The sequence below is a fragment of the Rhea americana genome, unplaced genomic scaffold, assembly GCF_003343005.1.
Source record: "Rhea americana isolate MKP2758 unplaced genomic scaffold, rheAme1 scaffold_46, whole genome shotgun sequence".
In the NCBI taxonomy this organism is placed as follows: Eukaryota; Metazoa; Chordata; class Aves; order Rheiformes; family Rheidae; genus Rhea; species Rhea americana.
The window spans coordinates 5,778,282-5,801,579 of NW_028186601.1; the positions used below are offsets into that span (position 1 = coordinate 5,778,282).

At 46.7% G+C, this 23,298-nt stretch overlaps 1 protein-coding gene across 1 annotated transcript; it reads right to left on the reverse strand.

The window, feature by feature from the left end:
- Nucleotides 1-27: 27 nt before the first annotated feature.
- LOC146589432 (uncharacterized) lies at nucleotides 28-23,253 on the reverse strand. The gene is made up of 6 exons (XM_085316337.1): nucleotides 23,228-23,253; nucleotides 17,796-17,875; nucleotides 12,703-12,898; nucleotides 11,717-11,871; nucleotides 8,975-9,098; nucleotides 28-2,574 (listed from the first exon to the last, which is right to left on the reverse strand). The coding sequence occupies exons 3-6, from the start codon at nucleotides 12,733-12,735 to the stop codon at nucleotides 2,350-2,352; spliced, it is 537 nt and encodes a 178-aa protein (XP_085172463.1). The 5' UTR covers nucleotides 12,736-12,898; nucleotides 17,796-17,875; nucleotides 23,228-23,253; the 3' UTR covers nucleotides 28-2,349.
- Nucleotides 23,254-23,298: the final 45 nt, after the last annotated feature.

A 23,298-nucleotide genomic window follows, 5' to 3' on the forward strand; every position in this document is an offset into this window, starting at 1 on the left:
GATGTTACGAATAATTTTCACAAAGATTCAGACGACCACCCAAGAGTTAATATGATTAAGATCATTTATTTTTTTGGTAATTCTATGAGAGCTTTCAGATTCCTCAAGTGCTCTGCTTCTGTTCCTTTTATCTTGAAATCTATTTACCTATTAGTACTTGCTGTACGTCATTTTGACAAAGTAACTTTTCTGAGACTTATCTGTATAAAAAAATCCAAATTGTTACAAACATCTTTATTCACACCAAAAGCATTTTTATTTTGCAAGTATTTTCAGTTGTTTCTCGCTTAGAACTCAATGCTAAATTTTAATTGTTGAGGGGAAATCTAGCCGTGCTGAACTACCAGTAGTTCCATTTCTGCACAGCGATGTCAGACYTACAGTCTATAACCAGTGAATTCCCCAGGGCTGAAAGTGCCTGAATCCTCCACATTCCCATTAAGGAAGTCAGGGAGAGCTGCAGCATCACGTTTCTCCACATTGCTCTGCAACAGTTTGTCCATGCATCCTGCCCCATCTCAAATGCTGATGACCGGGCCAATGTCTCAGCAGGGACCCAGGAAGGAGCACAGGAATAGGGCAGCCCTCAGCCCTTACCACTTGGTATGTAGGCTGCTGTATGTTGCCTGTATGYAGGTGCCTAATCAYAATTAGTCTCTGATACGGGCCCTATTTAGCCCTTCCCCAGAAACCCCAGGTTGCAAGGCAGCACTAGGCAAACCTAGAAAGAACAGGGAAATATGTTTGCTGCAGTATTTTAAGCATGAAGAGATACCAGGCTATGACTGTCTTCCATTAGTATGTGAGCAGATAGGTTGTGAGCTCACATTAGTACGTGAGTAGGTGGTTGGGGTAAGAGAATGGGTCAGTCCTTGCCCAGGACCCCATCAGCCCACGTAGCCCCRAGACAGCCTCGTAGCTCCTGTAGGCATGCCTGCATGTCTGCAGCATCAGTAGCAATGTAATAACTGAGTAATCTCACAAGGTAATTACAGGGTTATTTTTGCCCTCTAAATTAAAGAGCTACCTCATAATTAAAAATAAAGAGAATGGCAATTCTAATTATCAGGCTTTAATTAGGTTGACAGGTGTGTACATGGTGCTGCAAGGACTGTTCTTACCTCCTGCTCTCCACCTRCACCCACACCTCCCCGTGAACCATAACCACCTCGCTGCTGCTGCGGCTGTGGCAAAAGACGGAGCGGTGTCTGCTCAGGCCTCCACTCCTCCCTTGTTCCAGCTGATGCTCCTTGGGAGCAGTGCCAAAGGGGTACCTTCCCCATTTCCCAAGTGGAGGCACCAAGAGCTCCTGCTGGGCTTGAAAGCAAAGTGTGATTAAACCTAGAAAGCTGCTGAGTGACCCTGCCTGCCTGGTCTGACCAGGTTCGCATGCCACCGCCACCGACGCCATCCTGGGGYCCTCTGCACTGCACACCTGACAGATCTGATTCACTTGCTCTCTCCGCTTGTTTTCCAAAGGACAGATGTCAAGCGATGCTGCTTTGCGTCCGCTGCACATGTCACTGAAGGCCATGGCAAAGAAGTGTACCTGGCCCTTGGAGTGGAAAGTAATGATTTTTCAAATTCACTCTTCAGCCCTATGAAAGCTCTGCCCCAAGAAAGACCAGTCTCACACTGGACACTGTGCTTCGAGAGTCAAGCCAGACACTCGGCCTGGCACTTATTATTACCTGCTACTCAGATTATGGAGTATTCGGATGATAAAGCAATGAAATCCTGCTCCCAGTGAAGCCAAACTCTCCAACTGCATTCAAGGGCAAGACTTTCATCTCTGAATAAATCTCACCAGGTACCATACAGGTTTAAGGAATGAGCCCTGGAAACAGTCCTGAAATTTTGATGCCTACTACAAACCGATCTGAGTGCTGGTGCCCGACACTTGATCTTCAGACACCTTAGCAGCTCATACATTGCAAATTTAACATAAGAAGCATAAATTATGCTGTATTTCATCCACTCACATACTAATGGAAAATAGTCATAGCCTAGTATCTCTCCATGCTTAAAATACTGCAGCAAACATATTTCCCTGTTCTTTCTAGGTTTGCCCAGCAGCCTTGCAACCTGGGGTTTCTGGGGAAGGGCTAAATAGGGCCCGTATCAGAGACCGATTATGATTAGGCACCTGCATACAGGCAGCTCCTGCTGCAGGTGGGAGGTATTAAAAGTCTCTCTGAGTTCAAGAATGCCCGTAAGTGTTGCTCACATTAAAACTTTATTAAAATGACCACAAYATTGCTCTAAAATCTCCAGTCCTAGAACTAAAAAAAGAAAGCATCTCTGCGCTGCTGGTAAAAGAATGTTGAAGAAATAGCATGTTATTCCTTTTCAAGTCTTTTTTTTTTTTCTTTTTTCATCTCTAACACAAAGCAGCTTTGTTTGGTTTAGCATTCTGCAGTTTTTGGACACTGCAGACCATTCTCTCCATGCAGACACAGTCAGGCTGGCTCTAATCTCAGCTTCCCCAGGAAAAGGACAGGGAGTAAGCCAACACTTCTCCTTCACACCTCTTCTTCCCTGGGGGCCAAGAGGTGTGAGAAATCTCTGCCATCTCTTTTCAAGAGGAACAGGAAAAAAAAGCCTTGAGGATTGCTGCTACATCATGATGCTTAGAGGACTCGGCACCAAGCAGAGCAGATAGGTTCATGGAAATACAGACTAATTTAGGTCAGTAGGGACCTCTGGAGGTCATCTGCTTATCTGTCCCCAGTTTAAGCAGGGACAACTTTAAAGTTAGACCAGGTTGCTTAGGGCCTTGTCCAGGTAAATTTTGAGTATCTCCTAGGATGGAGATGCCACCTCCTTGGGCAGCCTGTCCCAGTGCTTGACCAATCTCACTGTGAGCATTTTTTCCCTTGTATCAAATCAGAACTTACCTTGCTGAGACTTGTGTTTGTTGCCTCTTCTTTCTCCATGTACCTCTGAGAAAAGCCAGGCTCCATCTTCTCCAYGCCCTCCCTGGAGGCAGTTGTAGGCAGCAGTAAGATATTGTCTTGGCCTTCTCTTCTCCAGGCTGAACAACAAGGGTTCTCACAGCCTCTCCTCATATATCCTGTTCTCCAGCCCCATAATCATGTTCGTGTCTACCAGCAGACTAGCTCCTGCCCATCCATCTCCCTCTTGATCTGAAGGYCCAACACTGGATAGAGTTTTCCAGAGGCAGCTTCACAAATGCTGAGGTTATATCTTGCATATATAAGATCCCACCATTACTTTAAGGACTTTTTTGCAAGCTTTAGTTCTTCCTTTCCCTTGCAAGGTAAAACTTTGCCCAAGCCTTGAAAGGTCCAAAGGGCTGACATGCTGGGAAAGATCCTGCACAGCACCAATGGTAGCACCACCCTGAGCTCAGGAAACACAGGCAGCGCTTGAGTGAGGAGCAAGTGTTATCGCTGTGAGGAACAAACAGAATATCCCAAATAACTCCTGCCCCTGTGCAACTATCCTGCTATGCCTGAAGAGGTTTAACATATCCTTCAAGGGGGAGTGTGGAGGCGGCTGACTAGGACCGGTTGTTAGCAGGCCGAATGACGATGGCACCTTGGGCAGAAGGAGGGACATACTGATAGTAATCAGCAACACAGCTCGGCATCTTCTCTACTGCACTCTGTCCCTCGGTGAACATATATGTGTCCCTCTACCTGTACGTCCACCTCTCTAAGCTACCGATCCGTTTCTTCTTCACAGTCTGGCACCAGAGGAGTCAGCATCAGCAGTAAATCCTGAAACTGGCCCCATGTCACGTTGGCAGTGGGTGAAAAACTAACATCAGTAGGCGATCACAATACAGGAGGAAGATAACAGACTTCAGAGCACACTGGGGAAGGCAGTGAAGAGGTGAAAATTGGGCTCCCAGAGGCATCTCAGCTTGAGCAGCCAGCAGATTTGCCCATATTCCTTTGTGAATCTATTTAGAAGTGCATGCGCGTCCCTTTTACTGACACACTTGGGTGCCTTCCGGCAGTAAATGCAATCAATTTCTAATGACCAAAACACAGCAGAACTCTTTGTTGATYAAACCAGAATCCTCTGTCCCTATTGCATTATAAAGCCAGTCGGATGCCTCAGAACAAATAGGGCAATTCTGACTTCTGAGAACATGATGAACATCTGTGGTCTGAGGAGCAGCCCATGGGTTTACACTACAGCCAGGCAAACCCTGTGTCCACAGAGGAGCCCAGGAAAGCGGCCCACGCTCCGGCCACCCCCTCTCGCCTTGCGGGGCCCCGCTGCGGGCTCCCACGTCCGCTCGCTCGTCCCAGCGGTACAAGGAGCAGCTCCTCTCGGAGGGATGTGCCGTGAGGGCTCGTCGCCTTGGGAAGGCGGGTCTGGAGCTGCAGGTCGCAGCGGTGAGCAGCGCGCTCGCCCCCGCTCCGGCCCCGGGCTGCGATGCCAGCCCCTTGGCTACGACTGCGCAACGACACGCCGGCTACGAACAGCCCAGCTACCGCGCGGGGAGCGCGGACGGCCAGACCGCCCTCGCAGGCAACGCCAGCAAGCTGCCCTCCTGCCCGCGAGCCCGCTGGCCCCTTCCACAGGCCCCACTCCTCTGATACCCTCCGCGTGTCCTCTGCAGCCACAGGGCTTCAGAGCAGCACGGACTTTTGGTCTTCACCCCAGACCCTCTGCTACGGCCATCCCAGCTCTGGAGAGCAGTGCAGCTTTCGGGGAAAGGGGAGGTACGGGGCCCAGCGCCGCCCCCTCCTCTCCCCTCGGCCGCAGAGCAAGGTGCCCGTCGTGCCTTCTCGCCCTCCCCAGCTACCCGCCACCTCCTGACACATTTGCCCCCCGCAGCCCCCGATGTTCACGAGGAGCAGGGCGCTCTTCACTCCAGGGCGGCCGTTTGCACTGCCTCGATGACAGGGGATCAGAGCAGTGCCCAGCACCGTCCTGTTTTGTCCGTGAGCGGAGGGGGTGAAGGGGCAGAGCTGAGAGCCGAGTGGGGGCCCCCGCGGCCCAGCAGTGTTGCTGCGGGTGCGTGCAGCAGCGAAGGAGCACCAGGCATGTGGCAGGTGGCCAGGGAGGACAGCCGGAGGCACCCACCTGCCTGCCGGAGAAGGAAGTGGTGGTTTTCACCACGGGCAGAGGGGAAATCCAGCAAGATTAGTGCTTTGTCAGAGCCTGAATGTCTGAGAGGGCCACATGATCCTGGTAAAACGGGGCTCATGCCTGCTGGGAAAGCTAAAAATTGAACTGGGATTAATTAGTCATTGGCTAGGAGCTGGTAGAGGCATTACGGGCTTGATGGTCCCCTGGCACCTTCACAGTTGGGAGACCCTGCTGCTTTCGGCAGGAGGCAGAGCTCTGCCTTTGCTCTTGTGGCTTCAGCACCTCCTGCCTGCAGCAATGCAGTAACTGGGCAGGCAGCTGAGGGCCCCGAGAGGCAGCCACAGCTACAGAGAAACMCTGACCATCCACTCGCCACAGAGAGCTGCCCCACATAGCCCCCGAAGGGCCCAGACGCTCCACCGACCGCAGAGGGAGCCCAGGGCGGCCCCGGCTCCTGCTCCAGGTGCTCCAGGGAGGCAGGACAGCCCCTGCCCCCGTGTCTCCTAGAGGCACTCGGCAGTCAGGGTGCAGCAACCAGCTGCAGCCCGGAGAAAGGACCCTGCTCCGCTCACTTGTGCAGGACGGCACGTCCTGCCTCCAGCACCGGGGCATTTTCCAGYTGCCTGCACAAGGAATCTCCGCAGGAGGCACCAGCCCACAGCACGCATCTCACCTCCGTGGCCGCTGGCCCTCCAGAACACAAGGCCAGAACACAGCGTCCAGCCTCCCAAAACAAAATGTTGCACTGCCCATGCCTTCTCAATCCAGGAGAGGGCGAGACACAGAGGCACGGAGGACTGCCTCATGATGCCTCTGCATCCCTCGCTGCCAAGCTCTAGGGCAACACAAGGTGCCAACCTCCTGGCTGGTAGGGGCAGATTGGTACTTTATGATTTAATTATTCCCATCYAACTAGGAGCAATCTTAGACATCCATCCAAAGCACTACATGATTCTGAGGTGAGACCATCCACAAGTGCCACATTTTTGTACACTTCAAGACAGGTAAAAGAACCCTCACCCCAAGCCAAGGCCACAGGAAGGAGCAATCCACTTCATCTTTTCACACAAAATAAGCCAGTCTGTGGTCGTCTGCACGGTACGAGATATCACACCACAAAAAATGYTGAGAGAGTGAACTTCCTTAAACTTCCTTTTAAAGTCACATATCCTGAATTTGACTTTCTATTCTACCTCGTTTCGGGGTAACAAGTTGTCCACAGGAGAGGTACAAGCATATCCACAAAGAGAATTCCGGTAAGAAGAAATAGGCTTGTATAGGCAGCTTGAATTCAGTCTCTCTTCAAATAAATGTAGATTAGGCTCAGACTAAAGCAGCAGCTGAGCAGATGAAATAAGAGAGGAATCTACATTGACACAACATGAGCTCCAGGGAAAGCTGAGCTCATCCTGGAATGTTCAGTCAAGATTTAGAGAACCAGCAGAGACCAGCAGCAAATTTCACAGAATCACAGAAYGGTTGAGGTTGGAAGGAACCTCTGGAGGTCATCTAGTCCAACCCCCCCTGCCCAAGCAAGGTCACCTAGAGTATGTTAGGGTTGCATCCAGGTGGGGTTTGAGTATCTCCAAAGAAGGAGACTCCACAACCTCTCTGGGCAACCAGTTCCAATGCTCTGTCACCCTCACAGTAAAAAAGTTCTTCCTCATATTCAGGAGGAACTTCCTATGGTTCAGTTTGTGCCCAGTGTCTCTTGTCCTGTCGCATGGCACCACTGAAGAGTCTGGCCCCATCCTCCTGACACCATCCTTTAAGTTATTTGTAGACACTGATAAGATCCCCCCCTCAGTCTTCTCTTCTCCAGGCTAAACAGTTCCAGCTCTCACAGCCTTTCCTTATAGGGCAGATGCTCCAGTCCTCTAATCATCTTCATAGCCCTACGCTGGACTCTCTCCAGTAGTTCCATGTCTTTTGTAGTGGGGATCCCAGAATTGGACACAGCACTCCATATGTGGCCTCAACAGGGCTGAGTAGAGGGGCAGGATCACATCCCTCAAAACCTGCTGATGACACTCTTCCTAGTGCAGCCCAAGAGACCATTGGCCTTCTTGGCCATAAGGGCACATAGCTGGCTCACGGTTAACTTGTTGTCCACCAGCACTCTTAGGTCTTCCTCCATAGGCTGCCTTCCAGCAGGTCAGCCCCTAGCTTGTACTGGTGCATGTGGTTATTCCTCCCTAGGTGCAGGACTCTGCACTTGCCCTTGTTGAATTTCATGAGATTCCCCTCTGTCCAATTCTGCAGCCTGTCCAGGTCTCTCTGAATGGCAGCACAGCCCTCTGCTGCATCATCCACTCTTCCATTTGGTATCATCAGCAAACTTGCTGMGGAGGCACTCTGTCCCCTCATCCAGGTCACTGATGAATAAACTGAACAAAGCTGGACCCAGTACTGAGCCCTGGGGAACTCCACTAGCCACAGGCATCCAACTAGACTCTGCATCACTGAGGACAACCCTCTGAGCTCTGCCTTTCAGCAACTTCTCAATCTACCTCACTGTGCACTCATTTAGCCTGCACTTTCAGAGCTTACCTATGAGGATGCTATGGGAGACAGTGTTGAAAACCTTGCTGAAGTCAAGGTAGACAACATCCACTGCTCTTCCCTCATCAACCCAGCTAGTCCTGCCATCACAGAAGGCTATCAGATTGGTTAAGCATGATTTCCCTTGGTGAATCCATGCTGACTACCCCAAACACCTTCTTTACCAAATTTTGGATGTGAATAAGATGTTCCCAAAAGCATACGTGATTTTTGAAATCCTGGCTTCTGGTTCAAGCTCACCTGTAATTTATAATTGCACTTTTCAAAAAAGAAGGCAACATTTTTAGGTAGAGTGCTGAATGGGAACAGCTTCACACCCCACAACAGACTTTGTATGAACCTGGGCAAGTTTCCTATGACCTTGTGTTTCAGAAGGGCTGTCCTTGTTCCTTTTCTTCAGTGGGTGCCAACATCTCTGAATATACATTGGTTCCCTGTTCGCATCTCTGTTATTAAGAGTCTGAATCTGAAACTTCAGTTAAGACACATAAATTGTGCAAGAGCATATTGCCATGGCAAAGCTCGTAAAACTGCAGGGAGTGTTAATTGGCCTATAAAGCTCTTGAGCCAACCTTCTGTAAGCTGTGTGATAGGGGCATAATTCTCCATTCAGCTCTCTGAGAAACTGCTGAGATTTCATTCCCTTCTGTAATTTTTACTGAATTCCAGAGAATGCTTTGAATCCTTGCTTGTTTCTAGAGAAAGTAACAACTAGATAGGACTACCCGCCTGGGATATCTAGGCTCTGTTGTACTGTGCATCAAGCCCTCCAGCCTCAATACGATGTGCCAAGTAGAAAGTATGTGAAGAATCCCACAGAAATCCACAAAAGGGGTCTGCACCATCCAGATCAGACCACAAGTAACCCGTGAAGGAGGAGCCATCAATTGGCTAATACTATCATCACTGGAGCTAGCTGTTGAAAGTAATCAAGTGGTGAGCCATGGTCCAGGTGATCGATTCCCAGTTCATACAGATCTTGTCTATACAGGGGTTTTCACTGCAAACATTTTAGCTTGCTCCAATGTGTGTCTTGCTTATTTCTTATTTATCAGAATTTGTGAGCTACTTCAGGAAAAAAAAAGGTCTTCCGATTAAAGCAAGGAAATGATGACAAAGCAAGAGATATTTGTGGAAAAAATACAGCTTGCCTAGCAAAACAGCTATCCTATTATCTCACCAACATGGCACAGACAGGAGAAATTATAAATAGTAGCAGTGGTAATGCCTGGGAGTTGCAACTTGGCACTGCTGCTTCTGGCCACTTCTTTCTGGTCATAATTCAAAATGACATAAAAAGGTGGGGTAGTAGCAGTTAATCGGAAAATACCCATCAACTTACTGATCCCACGCTTCTGCAGGGGCAAGACTTGAGCCACAGACAGAGGGTGCAGCAGGACTTGATGTTAGTCAAAAGAGCAGTGGAGAAGGCTCTTTTTTCAGCGCACAGATCTTGGTGCAAATAGCTGAAAGACACAAGGGGAAGAGCTGGGAGATGCAGAAGGTAATTGTTTTTAATCGGTTATCCTGACACTTGAGACAACAGTGTATAAAGCAKCCTTGGCTATAATAATCTCTGTTCACAATAGAAGAAATCAGTACAATACTGGAATATCAATCAGCATAATAGTACTAGCCATTAGTACAATATTGGAATAAAGAAAGGCAGGAGAGGCCCAGCCTCCATGGGCTGGCTTGCACCCTAAAGTTGAACAGAGAGTATAATTTATTCATTTCTAATAGAAGGATTTGATTAACAATGTAACCATATTTTTTGAGAACAGTGAAGGAAATAGCCTGTGAGCCATCCTGTTGCTTGTAGTTTCTAGGAGATGCTGTAGACATGTATGTAAGTGAGCATTTCATCACATGAGCCTTGAGATATGGGACAGACACAGACTCCCAGATTCAATCTGGAATTTCAAAGTGGTTGCAATGAAAACGGTTCCATTTTCTTTCGGGTTTCAGACTAGCAGGTATCACTGAGGGCATAGGCAGTAGATCATACCTAACCAATGGCTCAGCTGACAGTCAGTAACTTCGAACCTAAGGTAACACGAAACGTGTTACCTTGTTCAGGGTCAGGTCAAGCTCAGCTGATGAGTAGGAACCTGCTAACTTGACCAACTGCTTCAAATTCGCTGTCCCCATGCTAAGATCTATATTTAGCCAAGATCCCACTCCCTCTTTTATATCCAAGGACACCCTCCCCCCTGCAAAGGCCTTCCTCCCTCCTCCAGCCTCCTATATGGAGGTTATCTGCACACAGACTTCATCCCTGAGGTCATTTGCTGACTGAGTGAGAACAGCTAAGCAAATCTCCAGCCCACTAAAGGCTTGACCATACCGAGTCATATATCCCAGAAGTACCCTAACACGGTCACTCAGCCTGCAGCAGGGTTGGGGCGTCTGAGCCCTGGCTGATCACCTGCCACTCAAGAAAAGAAAGAGTAATTGAGCCAAAAATATAGGGCAGACCTTATTTCCAGTGTGCGTCCTTGCTGACAATTTGGTTGTGACACTGGTGTTTAGTACAGAAATCATCTTTGTGTGTTTATGTATGAGATACCACTAGGATGACTGGTATGTTGAGACAGTGTATGCTCCATCTCCTCGATGGCAGATGGGACTCTCTGCACCAAATATAACACAGAGCTCAGCCTATCTGAGACTGGATCAACCTGAGACCAATCTGCAGATTGTCCAGATCCCTCTGCTCCAATTTTGTCTCCAGTGCTAACTTCCTCTGTGACCGAGGAAGAAATTCTGCAGAAACCCCACCTCAATTTCACCACCTGCAAGATGTGGCTATCCACACTACCTACTGCCTAGAAATACCACGATGACAGCTAGGAAACATTTAAAAAACATACTGGGACTCAAAAACTCTGCAGCCCAGAGGCTGCTTCCGGGGGCAGGGCTRGGGCACGGGCGGCTGAGCTGGGCTCTGAGACAGTTTCACATTGTGCAGCTAAGTCCCAGCTACAAACCTCGATGCCGACAGCTGGGCAGTGACCAAGAGGCTCTGAACAACCCAAGTGAACACTAGAGATCTGACAGAAAGCCAAGGGAGAGACAATCCAATAATGAAATCATGTTAAAAAAAAAAAAAAAAAAAAAAAAAAAAAAAAAAAAAAAAAAAAAAAAAAAAAAGTAAAATGCAACTCGCAGAACAGGAAACTCTTGGGTGGGGCTTTTCTCTGGCCATCTTCCAAAGGGGAAAAGGAGGGCAAAGAGAAGCGATTTGCAGCCCAAGAGGAGGGAAGGGAGGGCTGCAGTGAGCCCTGCTGCCACAAGCAGCCACAAGCAGTGGCAGCGGTGACTGGAGTGAGGGGTTTTACTCATAAATGCACTTTTCRCCCCTAGCAAAACTCTGCCCGTGGTCCTTCAGCTGGTGTCAGAAGATCTTCTGCAGATTACCCAGAGCGCTCTGAGATGGTCCAAAACCACACTCTGCATTGTGTGCTTGTAGCCTGTTGCCTTAGCCAGGACTCCACTATCTATCTCCAGGGCCTCTCTCTTCCATGGTGATTTGGTTCCCCCTTGGAGCAGGTGGGGAACCCCATGGGGGAGGACTGTAGGGCACTTGACTGCTCTGACTTGCTCTGCTTAGGGTAACTACAAACTATTTCCTTCAGGAAAGAGTGTTGCAAAAACAGTTGTATATTCCTACCTTCTGCRGTTTCTCACCATAAAACCTTGCTTTCTGTCCTGTTTGCTTCCCAATAGCCGCAATTCTCAGGCAAATCTTGGCTTTCGTTGGGGCTGAGATAAAAACAAAGGTACAAAGAGGATAGGCAAGAAAATCAGAGAAGTGCTGAGATGTGCGAAAGGCCTGGGTGATTAGGCACCTGGTATAGCATGAAGATAAATCACTTCCCAAGACAGAGAAACACAGAAGAGAAAGCCTTTATGAAGACGCTCCACTCCTAAACAAYCACTGTCTGATCATAATGACAGAGAGCTTTACCGTCACAAAGAAGCGAAGGTGGGACAAATAAGAAGAATTATACAGCAAATGAGAGCCAAAGCTAACTAGCAACAGCAGAACRTTCTGTGGATTAGTCTATGTTGGGGCACTCACACCTTATTGGGGTTGGTCCTTCTGGAGCAAAATAAAGGATTGTTTTCACTCAGGAAAGTGAGAATCAGGACTTTCCAGAAGCCAGTTCTGCTCTTCTGTTCCACTTCCCCATAGACCAAGGGTAGTTGCAGGAGTAGAGGAATTCTCCTTAGTTTCTGTGGAGATTTTTGCAGTGATTTCCATCAAGATTTCGGGGCTCTGGGATTCTACTCTGGCAATATCCTGACTGTGCCTCTGTGGAGAAATTGAGCTGTCTTAAGTCTGAGCTGCCCCACTAAYGGTGGGAGAGTTGCTTTTATGCAAAATAGCGAAACCAGTGATAATTTGGTTTTGAAAATAAGAAATCTGGCTGCAGCAGCACTGCTTGCAGCAAACGGCTGTCACTATTCTTCATCCCAGGGAAACTATGCTGCTGTCACTCAGGTGACAGGGTCGTGYAGTACAGGAAACGCTGACCGTGAGCTCTGCGGGTGGGTGCGAGCTCCACTGGACAGTGCTGTTGGAAAAGGCAAGGAGGAGTTAGAGTCCTCCTAGTCCTCTCTGATGAGCCGTGCTAGTAACAACACCTTCGGGACTGTACTTTGCTAGCACAATACTGAAGATGATTTGGGATAATTGTGTTCACTCTTTATTGCAGATCCCTTGGGAATCTGCCAGCGCATCATACTAATACCTGCTTATTCATGCCCATGCATGGTGCACCACAACCAGGCAAAGACCACAGAAACAGCAGCAGCACAGCTAGAAGGTGCAGCTGGATGGAACAGCCACTTGTTCTTACGGGAAAAAAAAACACCAAGCACAACAAAATGAGTAGAAAACAGGCTATATCCCTCTGTTAGCCAGATGCATGCAGCTATTGAGGCCTTGCTGTTTGCCTTTGTGTTTCTGCCTATCCGAATGAACGTGCAYGTTTCCAAAAACTCCTCCATGCAAGTCCTCTGAAGTACCTGAGCATTGCTGCTCTCAGCACTGAGGCATCTCACCTGGGAAAGATCTTCACACCTTGTAAGAGACATAGACCTTGCTGAAAACAGTGGAAGACGGCAGCAGTCAATTCCCACGGAGCAAGTAAGATCTCCACTAGGGTAGCTGTCTGCTGTGCCAGCTGCATATTCCCTTTGGTGTTTTATTCTCAGCTCAGTGTCCCAGTTGGCAAAAATGCTGTATTCCTCTGTATTTCTTAAAGGCAAGAGGCTTATGTAATCCTGAGGTCTTTCTGCCTGATTCTCTACCACTGTCCCCAGAAAACCTCAATCAAATTTAGTAGAGGGGTAAATACCTCACCTATACTGGAGTTCCTACRAATTTAGTGAAAACCGGTGGCTGAGTAGAGGAGAGATGGCCTTGTCCTGAGAAAGGGAGACAGAATTCACATGGTAGAAAACTGGTTTGGTGGCCAACAACGAGCCACTCAGCCCACCAGCACATGGGCAGCCCTGGGGTAGCCATGCCATGCCTTTGGCCCAGCGACAGTATCACTGGCAGTGAGATTTAGTGGGTTGGACAGTTCAGAGGACTTCGGGAGCCCTTTTAATTAGTTCTGCTGCTCAGAACRTTTCCTAATTCTTTCAAAGGGCAGCTCACAGTGCCCAAAGGAGAGTCCCTTTCAGAGTATTCATATTATGTGACTCATGATGTTCTTTGGATTGCTCTTACAATAATAATTTTAGTGTTTTTCTTTTGTCTTTTTTCCTCCACTTGCTCTAGGTTTAACTACATCTGTGCTACTGCAGTTAAGAATCACTGGTCACTTAATGTTTAACTTTATTTTGGACAACCACATTTTGTATGGCTTGTCCACAGGATTTTGCCCATCCTACAGGGCTGGAAGCTAACTTATGCTGGCTCAGGGGTCTCTGCCAACTGTAAGCTTAGGGGGAAAAGGCTGTATCTTAGTGCAACATGGTCTCTAATGGTAGAGTCTGCCTCAGATAAGCTCAYGGTCTAAAGTCTTTAGGCCATGCACATCAAGCAGAGGGAATGCCATAGCTGTTTTTAAAGCCCTTGTTTTGAGTTAAGGCTAGATTTAACTCTCTTCTTGCTCCCTTTCTCCGGGTCCTGTTTCAGATCCATTACGTATAGCCCAGATTTCATGCTTTGCCCTCCCCTTCTTCTGCCACCAGCTTCTGTGCTGGTTGCGCCTGATGACAGCTGCTGGTCTTGGTCGCTCGTGACAGACAGCAAGGAATAGAGTCTGTGCTGCCCCATGTCACCCCACAAGCCCCCAGTCTTGGCCAAGGTCAGACTGCTGCTGACTCACTTGCCTGGGTCAAATCTGTGCCTGGCTGTTTTATCAGGTAAGCAATGGGAAAGAAACCCTGTACCAAGCACTCACTGGAAGGCTCTCAAGCACATTGTAGGGACAAAATATGACCACAAGGGGTTGGTATTTCTCACTAAAATGTCCATAAGCTCACTGGGTGAATGCAAGATGGTCTGTGGGACAGGAGATTCAGGCCCAGAGACTTCCTCATCTTCCCAATTCATTAGTTACAATCCAAATTTAAAAGCAAGGAATTGAGGAGGGGTGCAAAGGGAACCCCAGATCTATTATTATGTGCTAAAGTAGCCCCTAATGCCGAGGAAAATGGTAGCCCAGCCTATATATCCAGGATGTTGAGCTGCAGGTATTGAGAGCTGGGTGAGCACTTCTACAGAGTGGAAAAGCCTCGAAATATTCAGATGACTCTGAGCCACACAGCACTAGGAGTGCACCTGAGCTCCCTTCCCTGCTGTGYTTTGCAGTTCTACGGGCAATGTCTGCCAAGGACTCCAAACAGTCAGTCCTTTAGCTCAGCTCCTTTTCAGGGACAACTATGATTGAGGTGGTTCCAGTTCAATGAATACTTGAAAGTAATAGTCTACTTGGTTGAGCTCCATAGCATCTAAGTAAGGCAGTGGGTCTTCATGTTTTCCTAGAAAGGACGCAAATTTGTACAGCACTATGTTGAGATGAATAGTTAATTTGTGATTCAACAGGTATTTTGTTATCTTCCTGTTGTGGCTGCCAGGTGACTGAACTGGTTTGACTCCTTTATCAATGGAAGCAGAGTCAGCAGGGGAAAAAAAGCTGCTGAAGAATCRAAGATACCTGACATATAGCACCCAGTGGGGATTAGAGGCCCACTGCTCTCAGCCTGGGCCCTGTGGTTATCACTATGCATAGGAGAGGTCATGGCTCCATTTCCAGGACAGTTTCCTCCTTCCTCCTCTCAGATTCTGCTTTTTAGTAGACTTGTACAAAACCTAGGGAGAAAGACGCAACTCTGGCAAGAGGTATGGAGGCAGCTCTAGGCATCACTTAAYCAGTGCCCTTGGAAGCAAGACAAAAATTAAGTGTGCCTTGTCTAATGCTTATAATGTGGCGGCAGTGGGAACTAAACTCGGGCCTGCAAAAAAGAGGTCTTTATCTATTTTCACCATGTATTTTCCATACTAGCTGGGTTCTATCCTGCCCTTTTGTCAGGATAAAGAGGACAGGAGGCAAAGAGGTTAGTTGTTAAACCCTGCCCTTGGCACCTCTCCTGCTCTTCAGTTAAATTCCCCTTGTTCTAGAGGACTGTCCATTCTCCCTCCTCCAGCCAGTCAGTATCTTCTTCCCATCAGATCACTTCTCAGTCCCAGGGCCTGCAGCCTTTCTTCACRCATCATCCACCATCTCTCTTCAGTCCTTTTGCCAATACTTGACCCTTTCACCCATCACCTTCTACTCTACTCACATTTGGGTAAAACAGGCTGACGAAACAACTAGCRCTAATTACTCCTCTAGAATTGTGCCACAAAATATATAGTTTCCTAAAGGGTCATAAAGCTGATTAACACTTTATCAGCACTGGAAGAGTCTCCCTTTGTCCCTGGGCCRTACAGCCACATGCTCTGCTGCTTATTTTGTGTCAGCTCTGACTCTATGAGCAGACTTAAGCCAYTGAAGCATCTGAAACTAACTCAAAAAAAAAAAAAAAAGTGGTAAGGACAGTATAGGCTAAAGGGAGAAGGCAGTGAGGACAATGGAAAAAAGGTGCGGGAAAGAGGAATGGTCCTCCTCTCAGTGGCAACAAGTTACTGATCTGTTCAACTGCTATAGGAACCACAAATGGTCAGTCAGTGCCCTCTAAAGGATGTCCCAGCAGGGCCTTGCTCCYTGTCTTCTGAAAGAACCAGGTTTGGCCCTGTGTGTTCCCAGCTGTAAACCAAAAGCACAGTGGGAGCCACACCACCACAAAAYGGACCTGAACTTAATAGTCATTATGATGCATAACAGGAGCACCCTTCACCTCGAAGGCTCTTAGAGAGCCTTACAGTCACCTAGGCAAGGAGAGGGTGGCAAAGAAAATCGCCTTTCCTCTCCAAGTGAAGTGGAAAAAGGTCCTGCTGTTCTGTCTGGCAGTTATTAATTGCCTGTAGGATTTCTCTGAATTGAGAAAAGAACTTCACTGTGATGCCAGTAGCGGGGGGGGGGGGGGGGGGGAACAGGGTCCCAGCTTTGGCTGGGAAGCCCACATTGTGCTAAGGGTTAAGGCAAGTTGGCTGAGTCCTTTCAAAACCAGGAGGCAGGGTTTGATCATACGCTGTAACGTCCTAAAACTGAGTTAAAAGCCATGTGTGCCCTGAAGCACTCACTAATATAAACTCCTCATCATGGACCAAATTTCTCCAAAAAATTGTGATGGCTTAACTTCATACTAGCAGTTTTTATGCTGGGTCTGTCACTGTGTGTCACTGTGTGCCAGGCTTTCACAGCCTGACACCACTCTGCCTGGTGTCACCAGCKTCTTTCAAATGCAAGGCCTTTAGATTCTCTGTTTGCAGTTTATAGGCACTTGCTGTATGCATGTCTTCTCCATCCTCAGGCCTCCTGCCTCATGTCTGACTGCCACAACAGGTGTTTGTCCAGGCCCTCCTGCAACTGGTGCAACAGCTTCCAATCACCCCCAGAACAACTGGCACAGCACAGCATTTGCRGTAGAAGCAGAAGAGGGAAGCATGGCAAGCAGACCTGCACAGTCCTGAGCAGGATGCAGCATTGCAGAGCAGGCACAAAGCAAGGTGAGGAAGCATCTGCAATTAGCTATCCAGCACAGACTCTACAAGAGCTCATTATGGAATCCTCATAAYGAGGGCCGCATAGGAAGGCCTTAGCGCCACCAGGCCCCTCCTCAAACTGCATGAGCAGCATTCTCCAKGCCCCCTGCATGCCTTCCTCACCAGGTGTCTTTCCTGTACTAATACTGCTGCCAAAGACTCACTCTTAGTGCAGCAACACCAGGCTGCAGGAGGCACTGTGTGGTCATGAGCAGAAACAGCAGTGCAGCATGGCCACCTTGCAAGCAAGCYACCCTGCTTCTCTCTGCCCTCTCTCAGGTTCACACTGGCCTATAAGTCATATACAAGTTTAGTTTTGTCTTGCCTTTCGTTTTCCTCTTTGTACTTTGCATTTTGTTTTCAATCACTCCTCTCACTTTTCTTTGGCTTACCAGGCGAATTGAGATAATTAGTTATGGGCTGCTGGGGCTTGCAGGGATGCGCTGAAGGAGCTGCAGTCTGACAGTTCCAGAGCCAGCAGCAATTCGGCACTGGGTTAGAAGATCCCAGCCTAGTGATTCAAAGGCGGCAGCACTAGGATAAAAATGGTTGAATGGCCTAGACTGAGACTTGTGAGAGAAATTTAGGGCAAAGCGGCACCCATGGAACAAGAAATACAGAAACATGTTACACATAATGGACAGTCTCATGTTATAGTGGAAAAACTATAGAGGACTTCACATAAAGAACTCAGTAAAGCACTGTTTYTGATTTGGCCTTCCAGGTTCTCATGGCAAATGAGTGTACTGCAGCTGGTGCACTTAAGGTCCATGATTTTTCTGCAGCATCAGCCTGTACTACCATCAGCCCCACTGCAAAGTGAAGCTACACACAAAGACCCACAGCACAAAAGGACCGGCACCCCATCGTGCACACAGTGTGCATGCGGCAGAGCAATAGCAACATGCTCTGGAATAGCAAGTGGCAGGCTCTGGCACAAAATCACTGTCACGTAAATGTGCTAATTCAGCAATCTCCATGTGAAACGTGATACCTGCTTGTGCCAGAATCCACTCCAGTCTGACCCACTTCCTCTGCCAACACTGCAAAACCAGGATGGACAATTCCTAAAGTCTAAAAAGAACAAGTCTTTAAAAAAAAAAAAAAAAAAAAAAAAAAAAAAAAAAAAAAAAAAAAAAAAAAAAAAAAAAAAAAAACTTCTGCACTTCCACTGGGGATAGAACAAGGAACTACAACAACTGGAACTTAGGTCAGACATTAGGAAAAACTTTTCCAAGAAGAGTATAGCACTGGAATAGACCGTCACAGAGGTTACTGAATTGCCATCCTTGGAAGATTTTTATGAACAGGCTTAAATTTCAGTCAGAGGTAGATACAGGGATCTCACTTGAGGGAAGGCAAAATGGACCAGGACATCTATTAAGCTTCCTCCAGTCTTATTTTTTTGATTCTGTATCTTTAAYAGATTACAAACTGTCATAAGCTAGAGAGTTATATAAAAATATGGTAATAAGTCTGTTTCGCCCAAGGATGTAACACTTACCAGTTATTGTGTGGCAGCTGGAGGACTCAGGAACATACTCAAATGTTTTTGCTTCAAGTACTTGGTTCTTAAGGAGGAAACACATTAGCTACTGGTGAAGGCATGAGGAGTTAGGAAGGAGTTAAACAGTTCTGATCCWAGCTAGTAAAGGATAAGTGCAGCTAGCAACACTAACTAGTTTTTCCTGATACCCTATTCCGGTGTTTTTCAAGCAAGAAAAGTGAAGTGCATCTGGTAGAGGAGGTCATGGGAACAGAACAGAGGATGTGGCTGAAAGGAGATGACTGTAACAAGGCCAGGGGTGGAACAGCCCTAAGACAGCTGTCAGCAAAGGAAGAAAAGGTGAGACACGAGCCAGCAGGACACAGCAGCTGAGCCTGTTCTGCAGGGCACTCAGCAATACCTGGGCATAAACTCTTCCTACTCGTGCTTGCACTGTCTCTCTCCTCCAAACAGTCTTCTCAGCTTAGCTCCATGTCCTCAGGTCCCAGATCCTACCCTAGGACCTCTGCCTCTGTCCATCCATCTTTCCAATCCTGAACGTGTCTCCCAATGCTTAAAAGTTAAACAGTTCTCAAAGTGAGCAATGGGAGACGGTACATTCTTAAGGAGATATGAGCAAAAAAGTATTGCAATACTGCTGACTAAACTCAGCACAGAACATTCCTTCAGCTGCACTTTGCATTTGGGAAAACAAAAATCCCATCACACAAACTGATTACTTTGTTCACTTCAGGCACATAATAAAATAATTAACCATTACCTATCCTATGTCAAGGATGCTTGAGAACATGCTTGAGAATAACACTTCCTCCCCTATTACCAARATGACCTATCCTTCACAAGCTCAGTAAACAGAAATACAGTTCTTCCTATGACTGAAGAATACACTTACTAAATAGCCCCTAAAAAAAGGGAAACAAAACTGCTTTTGCCTGTGGCCTAAGAAGTTCCAAAATATGCAGCTGTGAGATCTTGTGATGGTCTTTTTTCCTACTGGGTTTTCTTTTYCCCCCTTTTTGAACAAGTTACTGAGAATTTGGGAATGGCACTGCTCAAGAAATATCTAGGACTGAAAAGCATATCTGGACTAAGTAGGCTGCCAAAGGCAAACACCATTATCAACGAGGCACTTAGTTTAAAGAAACTGACACTCCCCTTCGAAAGGTATGTTTTTACTTATCTCTTTGACACAGATCCTCAACCTTTTAGCTTTCATAATGCAGCTTTAGCATATGCCATTGCACTGCAGCTGAACAGAAAAGAAAAAACCTGAAATGTGAAAGAGATCGTGCAGCTTCTGATCTCAGCAACACACTACACATTCCTAAAAACTAAAACTTTCTTTTCTTAATCAAGTATCAGCTATGTTAATATTAAAAAGTATCTTTAACATTAGCACTTCTTCGATACAATTTAAAAATGCTTCCTGTGGCTAGCAACAAGGCTGGATTTGCATTGTTTTCAACAATTTAGTGTAATCCATCATATATCAGAAAGTCCTACTTCCTATGCAGTGGAGAGCAAAATTGTTGAAGTCTGAACACTTTTCAATAATTTCACTACTTCTGCTTCAGCCTAGAATAAAAAAAAATGCAATTACAAATCATAACAGTGTTCGCATAAAGGAAAAGCTTGCATCTGCTTAGAGCCAACAATTTTGACTCAACTTTGCTTTAAGTTGCAAAGAATCTTTATCTTTGGTAGGACTCTTACTGTATCTGTGTAATTTAAAGTAACTAATCAATTGCTGCTACTGAAAAATATTGTGTAAACTTGAGTTGCTTTCCCATTTAGTAGGTCTATTAATATTTAGCTGAAAGGAAGCAATGTATCCATCTGGCAAGCCTTATTACCTTGATTGTGGAATATTTCAAAGGTCTGTAATTAAGGAATTATCACCACTCACTCAATTCCTAGCTCACTTTGGCTTACGTTTACTCAMGCTGACAAAGGAAACTGAATTACATCTTCCAACTAAATCCCAAGGTTGTGATTAAAAAAAAAAAAGGCAGGTACTGTTGAGAAGGCCRATTTCTAGGCGCGGTCATGTATGTTTAACACCTGGGTTTGGGCAATAAGCCCAAATGATGAGCTGAGCRTGCTACAGCAACTTTCATTAGTCATCATGTAGAATTTGAAGGCAGTAGAGCTAAAATGGATGTCAGATAGACCCCAGATCAGGCAACACTCAACATGAGCTCTACTGCCAGCTTTCCGTTCTCACCCTGAAYCTCACTCAGGGTTCTGAGCTCCAGTTCCAGGCAGGCACTTAGCAGAACTAAGCATATAAACATCCAAGTCCTTTACAGGATTTAATCTTAAGTGACTCATTAACAGAATTTGCCAGTAACACAATCTAGAGCTTAAGTAAAATCTTGTGCCTCAACCACAAAACCATCCTTTCTTGTTGCCCTAAAACACTTAGGCACATCTTAGTACCATCAGTTAACTATATCTACCTCCTGCTATGCAGTTTCTCCCTTTTATAAATTAAGACAGTCATGAATTTCCAGTTTAACATTTTGTGCCACTATCAGGGTGGGTGGGAGGGCAGGCAGCTAAACTTTTACTAACAGTTACATTCCTGCTTCAAGCTAAAGCAAGAGGTGTGTAATCTATGAGGAGAAGTCCAAACAAAAGTATTATTTTACTGAAAAAAAAGAACTACTAGAAGCATTTAATTAGAAAGCTGCAATGTTTTTCAACAATAATTTGAGATTTGCTGTATATTCATCTAAGGCCAAGAATATATTTTTACTACCCTGAAAACACTCAGTGTTGCAAAACTCTGAAGTCATGTATTGGTTAGAGAGTAACAACAAGATCACTGCAGAGCCCATCTTTGATGAACAAGACTTGTGCCATTTTTTGGAAGGTCAGGCCAGAGAGAAATGCCATACTGTATTCTGGGCATTCTCTTGCTGTATCTAAGAGTGCTGAGGACAGAAAGGGAACGACCTGACCACACAGAGGAACAGAAATATGCCTAGATGAGAAGGAATATGTAAGAACRTGCCCAGGTACCAACAACAGAGAAGTGGGAAAGAAACATCAGTAGGAAACAGAACAGTCTGGGAAAAAGAGGTCTGCTGAAGACAGAGAGAACCCTTAAACGAAGGAAGGGAGCAGAAACAGGATAGTGCATCCTAGGGAGTACATTAAAGCCTAACGAACAGTAGTTTAGAATTTTTTTCGCAGCAAATCTCAGTTCAAGTTTTAACAAATATAGCAAACTTTACTACGAGCGTAACACATTTGACTCCAGCTATGTGTATTACTCTTCTGACAGAAGTAAGCATTGCTATAGCTRGATGAGCAGAACAGGACATGCTCATTTGTCAGCTGCTTCAACATAAATTCAATCTCTTAGTTCAAAATACTGGAGTAGGGGGAGGTTGAACTAAGATATCATACTTTGCTGTGAAGCAGATGGGGAGATGCCAGTTCTTCCGTGGGTTTGGTGACCTCCAGTAAGAGGCAGTAGAACTGTAGCAGCTGTTGAATGCAAGTGGAATCCTTTATATGTGACAGCTAAATTCCACAAGTACTCAGTGTGACAGCTCTATTTAAGACTCAAAAGGACAAATGTTGATGAAAGAAATAAAACAAAATACCAACTTGTAGACCATTCTTCCTCTTTCTGTTGAAAGTATGTAAAAGAATACAGAAGAAAAACTGTATTAAACATAAAGAGATGTTATCTCCAAGACTTCTGCAAATATAATATCTATTTGTACTCATTTATTAAGAAGTACRCTTTATCTGAATTTTCTTCAAAAATATGAAATCATTTAATTAGTAATACAAAATAGAGACTTCTTAAAGATAAGAAAATATTTTCCTTTCTTGTGAAATGTTTTTTTTTTAAGGAATGAATAAGTTAGCTAAAAATAAAACTGTCACAATTTTTCTGAAGTTCATAGCATGATTTCTTCTCACAAAAATTAATCCTTTTGTATGCCACAAGCCCTGATACTCATTTGACACACTTCTAATCCAACATTATTGCTTTTTATCACCTGCTCAAACTGAACAGAATAATAGCAGATACCTTAGACATGTATTAACACATGAAAAAGGGTCAGCTTAAGTATTGTCTGATATTACTTTCTACAATCAAAATTTAAGCATTCCAACACAAAAYGTAGCTGTCAAATACATTGAACTTACAGAACCAGAGCCGAATCTAGATGCTGTTTCGATTAGAACAGCTAGTTCAACTCCTCTAATATCGATGCAGTTTCAAGACTAGTTTCTCTCATCTTTTTTCCTCCCTCAAGAAACAATAAAGATATTTAAAAGATTTTCTTTTTTTAGTTCACACAATTGCCACTGCTCTATGCTGTGGAAACTAATTAAAGGTACGCGAAGATTTTGAATATTAAGGCAAGTATGTCAAACCTGTCATCTGAGATCACCTAATATCAAAGTCAGCCTGGATTTTTTTTTTAATACGACATATGAAATTCCATATCTGAAGGCCGGCTCCTGCGGCGCAGGGGCCGGGCGAGAGGACCGAGCGGCGGCTCCCTCCGCCACCCGGGCCTCCGGGGAGGAGATGCGCCCCCGGCCCGGCCCGGCCCCCGCGTGCCGACACCGCGGCGCGACACGGCGCCGAGGGCGGGGAAACGCGGGGCGCACGCAGCTCCCCGCCCCGCGGCGCAGGCAGCCCCTCTGGCGCATGCGCAGCGGTGACGGCGGAGACCATCCCCTTCCGGCCGGCACGCGACCTTCCCTGCCTGCCCGCGCGCGCCGTTGCCGCTTGCCCCCCCCCGCCCTTCCCGCGGGGCGCGTGCCCTCACCCTGACCGCCCCGGTCCGCCTCCGTCTTCAGCGTGGCGCGCGCCCGCTGCCCGCACGGCCTGCTCGAGCCGCGCGGGGAGCGCTGCGCACGCGCATCCCCCCCGCCCCAGCCGTTACCCGCTCAGTGCGCACGCGCCCTTTGACCTGGCTGGCTCCCTSCTGCCCCACCCCCCGCCTTGCACATGTGC

Coding starts and splice junctions, on each gene's coding strand:
- LOC146589432 (XM_085316337.1), bottom strand. CDS start 12,735: ATGTCTCTTACAAGGTGTGAAGATCTTTCCCAG. Junction 11,872..12,702: donor GGTGTGAAGATCTTTCCCAG/GTGAGATGCCTC, acceptor AAATCTCCACAG/AAACTAAGGAGAATTCCTCT. Junction 2,575..8,974: donor CCTGCAGAAGCGTGGGATCA/GTAAGTTGATGG, acceptor CCTCTTGAAAAG/AGATGGCAGAGATTTCTCAC.